This window comes from Pteropus vampyrus, unplaced genomic scaffold, assembly GCF_000151845.1.
Source record: "Pteropus vampyrus isolate Shadow unplaced genomic scaffold, Pvam_2.0 Scaffold563, whole genome shotgun sequence".
NCBI lineage: Eukaryota > Metazoa > Chordata > Mammalia > Chiroptera > Pteropodidae > Pteropus > Pteropus vampyrus.
In genome coordinates, this window is record NW_011889344.1 from 484007 (window position 1) to 488935 (window position 4929).

At 61.6% G+C, this 4929-nt stretch overlaps 1 protein-coding gene across 1 annotated transcript in view; it reads right to left on the reverse strand.

The window, feature by feature from the left end:
• MOV10L1 (Mov10 RISC complex RNA helicase like 1) overlaps positions 1-4929 on the reverse strand; it is a 61737-nt gene that overhangs the window by 7404 nt on the left and 49404 nt on the right. Inside the window, exon 23 of the mRNA XM_011384184.2 lies at positions 1301-1527. Coding sequence (XP_011382486.1) covers positions 1301-1527 — 227 coding nt within the window. The remainder of the gene's footprint in view (positions 1-1300; positions 1528-4929) is intronic.

Here is a 4929-nt window from a genome sequence, read left to right on the forward strand (position 1 = left end):
CCGGCGCCCGTGCCCACGTCACTGTTCATAGGGGGTCCCTCTGCTTCTAAAATTCATGTGTTTCTCAGTGATGCCACCGCCTTTAACTTGTCCAGCTCACTGAAGCAGTGAGGCCGCCTCCAACTCCCACCCCAGATAGCCTCCCCCCCCCGATATCCACACCCCCAGATACCCACACCTCCCCAGATATCCACACCCTCAGATATCCACACCGCCGACACCCACCCTCAGATATCCACACCCCCAGATATCCACGCCCCCCGATATCCACACCCCCGATACCCACCCCGATATCCACACCCTCAGATATCCACACCTCCCCAGATATCCATACCCCCTATATCCACACCCCCCAGATATCCACACCTCCCCAGATATCCACACCTCTCAGATATCCACACCCCCAGACAACCGGATATTCCAGTTAACCCAGATACCCCCAGACAACCCAGATACCCTTTAGATATCCACACCCCTCCCAGATATTCACCTCTCGACAACCAGATACTTCCGGTTAACTCAGACACCCCTGGATAACCCAGACATCCCCGAGATAACTCAGACACCCTTTACACAACACCACCCAAATAATCCAGATCCCCCAAAATTCCTCCCAGACAACCTAGACATCCCCAGTTAACTCAGCCACCCCCCAGACAACCCATCCGCTCCCCAGACAGTCCAGCACAGATATCCTTAAGGCCCCCCCGAAGCCAGAGTGGTGCTGCTGGGGGTGCTTCCTTGTTGCTTTCCAGAAGGGCTAGGCTGGTCTCCCTCCGTGAAAAAGAGGCTCTGTCTCCTGGTCTCCCCCTGCTCTGGTGTCTGCGCCCCACGGCTGGGGCGTGTGTCATGCTCCGTTGGCTGGTTCCTGATTTCCAGTGGGTTTGTCTACCTCTGAGAGTGCCTTTTTCTGGCTGATTTGCAGGAGAGGGACATTCCAGCGTCCTTCTCAGAGGGGGACAGTTCGCCCTTCACACGCATTCTCCAGTGGCCTCTGACTTCGCCTTTCTGCTGAGGTGGGTCAGCTGTTGAAGTATCTTGCAACTTGAGGTTCCGGGCGTGGCTGTACCCCATTCAGCAGGAAGACCAGCCCGGGGCAGGACGCAGGCGTGGCCTCTCTCCGTAAAGTGAGCTGGTTTTCCCAGCACCGCCAGGCGCCACGGCCCCTGTGCAGCAGTCAGTCCCTTTGCCAGGCCTTTGTGCCCGTGGCTTGGCCGTGTGCCACACACGTGCGGGACCGGCCCCTCTACTCCTTTTCCATGGCGCCTTTGGAATTCATGACCCTCATGTTCCCACGTACGTTTTGAAAGGACTTGGTCAAGTTTCCGAAAAGGAAATCCAGCTGGGACGCGGGGTCGCCGTGGCCGCCCACTCGCTGGGGGGCTGGAATCTGTGCTGCCGGCCCTGCGGAGAGCGGCCGGGCCCCGCCCACCCGGGTGTCCTCCACGTCCTGCCGTGAACGAAGCTCCTTCTCTGCGAAGGCCCCGTTGCCTTGGTTTGTCAGTTTCTCCGCAAGGGCCCCGAGTCCTGTGATGCGTTGTGGCCCGTTATCGTGGTGCAGAGAGCACAGATGGCCGCCACGTGGCCTGCAGAGGTGCCTCTGGAACATGCTGGGTGCTTAGGGCAAGCTGTGGGGGATGGGTCCATGTGGCACTGTGCGCTCTGGGGAGCGCCGGGCAGTTCTCCTCCCAACGGCATGGTGGAGAGCGACAGCAGGGGCCCCTGGCAGAGCTGAGGCCTGGACCCCAAGTCCTGCAGCCTCGCCACCCCCACTGTGGCAGCCACCTCGGATGCTGTCCTCACTTCTAGGGAGGGGCATGGGTGTAGGGACCAGAGTGCAAGCAGAGGTCCTCGGTGACACCCGGGACAAGGGCTTGAGTCTTGCAGAGACCCCCAGCTTGGTCCTCGCTCCCTTGTCCCCCTCCCCAGGAGAAGGAGTGGGGAGGGGCAGAAGACAGGGTGACACCAGCAGTCCTCATACTGCAAAGCCCAGACTGGAGGGACAGTTCTCAAATCCGCCTCAGGGGGCCGGCCGCACTGGAGGACCCTGTCTGACATGAACACGTGGCTTTTGCCACATGGAAGGGTTTCGAAAGAGGGACTATCACGAAACTTTTATTCCCATCTCTTTCTTTGGTGAGCAAGTTTTACTGACTCTTTTATCTATGAAGATAAAAACAGAAAAAAAGGCAGTGAGGGGCTGGCCTTGCCCAGCCCTGAATGAGAGTCTCCCCTGAAGACGGACAGCTCGTTGACTAGAGCATTCCCAGTTCACATTGCTTCCTGTTTGGTTCTTTGTGAAAATTTGCAATCGTGTGTCATTTGGTTGCGTATTTACGGTGAATGTAGGAATAGCAGTCCAGATAAAATTCTGGTCACCAGATTCTGCCACGTGGCCTCGCGAGTTAAAACGCCCGTCCACCTCCACACGCGCGCATTTGGAGGGGCAGCAATCCCTCCTTTTGATGGCTGACACCAGTAAAGGGTGGTGTCAGCCCACACCTTCATCCCAGGTTGGCCGGGAGCTCCGTCCCCGTGTGCCCCTCTCCCTCTGGCACAGGGAGCACAGTGGTGGCCGTGCCCTGCTGGTACAGCCAGCGCTTCACTGGGCTCTGCAGGGCTGTGGATGGGGACAGGCTCATGGCTGCTGTGTGGCCTAGATGAGAACCACTGTCTGTAACGTCTCGTTGGGCTGAGATTCTGCGGGAGGCTCTAGGGGAGGAGGGCCCGCTAAGGTTCCGGCTGGGGAGGGTGAGTGGCTAAGTGGCCCAGGGTGAGCGTCACATTGCAATGGCATTGTGATCCCACCGGGAGCACCGGAAAGGCTGCTGTCACGTTCTGCCGGCAGCACGTGCACTGTGGCGGGACGGACGCTTCACACAGCGTGGAGGGCAGTTTCAGACAACCTACAAACGAGTGGCGGTTTCGAACAGTTTTCAGGCTTCATTTAGGGGATCTCCAAGCCAAACGTTACCCCCGTGCAGGCTGCACCTGCCTGCAGGAAACCTTCACCCCTGCTTCCCAGGTGTCCTGTGCACCTGCTCCTGTGGTTGGCGGACCTGTGTGGCCAGCCGCCAGGCCTTCTCATCCAATTGTCATCGAGCGGTTCCAAGAGGCTCCACAGGAGCACCAAGTCCTCCAGAGTGTCCCGGCCTCCCACCACCGGACACACCTCTGGATCACTGCCAAGGTGTCTCGTCTTGGGACACCACCCACCATGGACCCCAGCCCAGCCCCTTGCTGCCTGCAGGGACTGCTGTCGTCCTGGTGCTGGCAGTGACGGAGGCCCCGGGCCTGTCGCCGTCTCCCACGTCAGAGCAGGGCCCAGAGCTGGGTCGGCTGGGCCCTGTGCAGCGCTGAGTAGGTATGGACACTTCTGGGGTGGCAGCAGAGCCCCACGACACCTGGCGGGCAGGGTAAGGGGACCCACACCAGCTCTGCCGGACTCAGCGGGCTGCCTCTCCATGGAGGGGCTTCCCTTTCAGCCCCGCCATTCTCAGGAGTGGGTTGGGAGCCCACGCTGCATGTCTCTGGAGAAGCTTCTGGAAAGCAGCCAAGGCCCAGGACACTCACACCAGCCTCTTCCTACTGTGCCTCCCGCCAGAGGCTGAGGCAGGAGTCTGTCCCTGCGGCAGGGCTGGCCGTGGTCTGTCACAGGAGCCTGGACCACCTCAGCACCGAGGAGCTGGCTCCCTTGTCCCCGTCCCCTGCTCCACAAAATGCCAGGCACACCGTGCGCACTGGAGCCTCTGGCTGCCCTCAGCCCTTGGCCTTGGAGAACCTGTCCAGGCTCGAATCCACGGCCAGACAGTTCTGCAGTGTGCGCCCAACGGGGCGGGTCACACGGCCAAGTGTGACCGCGCTTCCTGAGTTGCCTTCCGCTGAGACTGCCTGAGGGGGCACAAGGTGACCCGGCACCCAGGCACATCCCGGGACAGGGACAGCTGTGCATGAGGCACGTTTCCTGGAGCACCAGGGCCAGGCCTCTTCACGTCCAGCCCCTCCACTGCCAACTGACTCCCAATAGCTGTTCGTGGGGTGTCTGCAGTCAGGAGAGCCCCAACCCTGGGGCTGGGGACCAGTGTGGGCTCCGGGCTGGGGCACTGGAACCTCGGTTTCCCCACCTGTAAACCGGGGAGGCGGTGCTAGCAGCATTCCCAGTGGCTAGCGGAGGGCCTCGCCCCTTCACAGCGCACGCACCCCGCCCTGGTTCCTCGTGGGGCCCACAAGGTCTTGGGCTCCGACGGGCTCTGCATTTCTCCCTCACCATGGCTAATGCAGTGCCAGGGGCTCCGCCTGGGCCTGCACGCTCGCCCCACCACCCCAGGGGCCTTCCTGGAGGAAGCGGTCACACGCTCCCAACACCAGTGCCAGAAGCAGCCTGCGGGAGGAGTCAGGGGCGGGGAACGCTTCCCTCCCAGTGACGTGCTCGAGGGCCGTCTCGAGAGCAAAGCCGTGTGGCCCTGGCGGTTCCCAGAGTTCTTTGGACAAGTGACTTCTGCTTCCTGAGCAGAGGAGGCTGGCCCCATGAGGAAGCCTGCTGTGGGGCCGTGTCTGCAGCTGTGAGGAGCCGAGGGTCCTGAGCCGCACTGCCCCAGTCTTGTCACCCGGATGGACCTGCCACCGACTCAGACTGCTGCCCCCCGAGGCTGCTTTCTGTGGTTTGTGAGACACGGGCTCGCTCTGCCCTGCCCAGGCCCCGGTCCCTCTGCCGCAATGCTCAACGCACCTGTACTGGGCACCTGGCCAGAGGGGACACGTGGGGCTGTGACACCAGCTGCCAGCCTCGGCCGAGCCCGTGAGCCCTGGGCATTGCACGGCCAATGTTCGGCATGAGCGCTGGCCCCACACCTGGGGAGGACGTGGGCCCAGCAGGCGTCAGAGGCCACGTGAAAGCGTAATTGTCCCCCCACCCCCGACCTGGCGCAT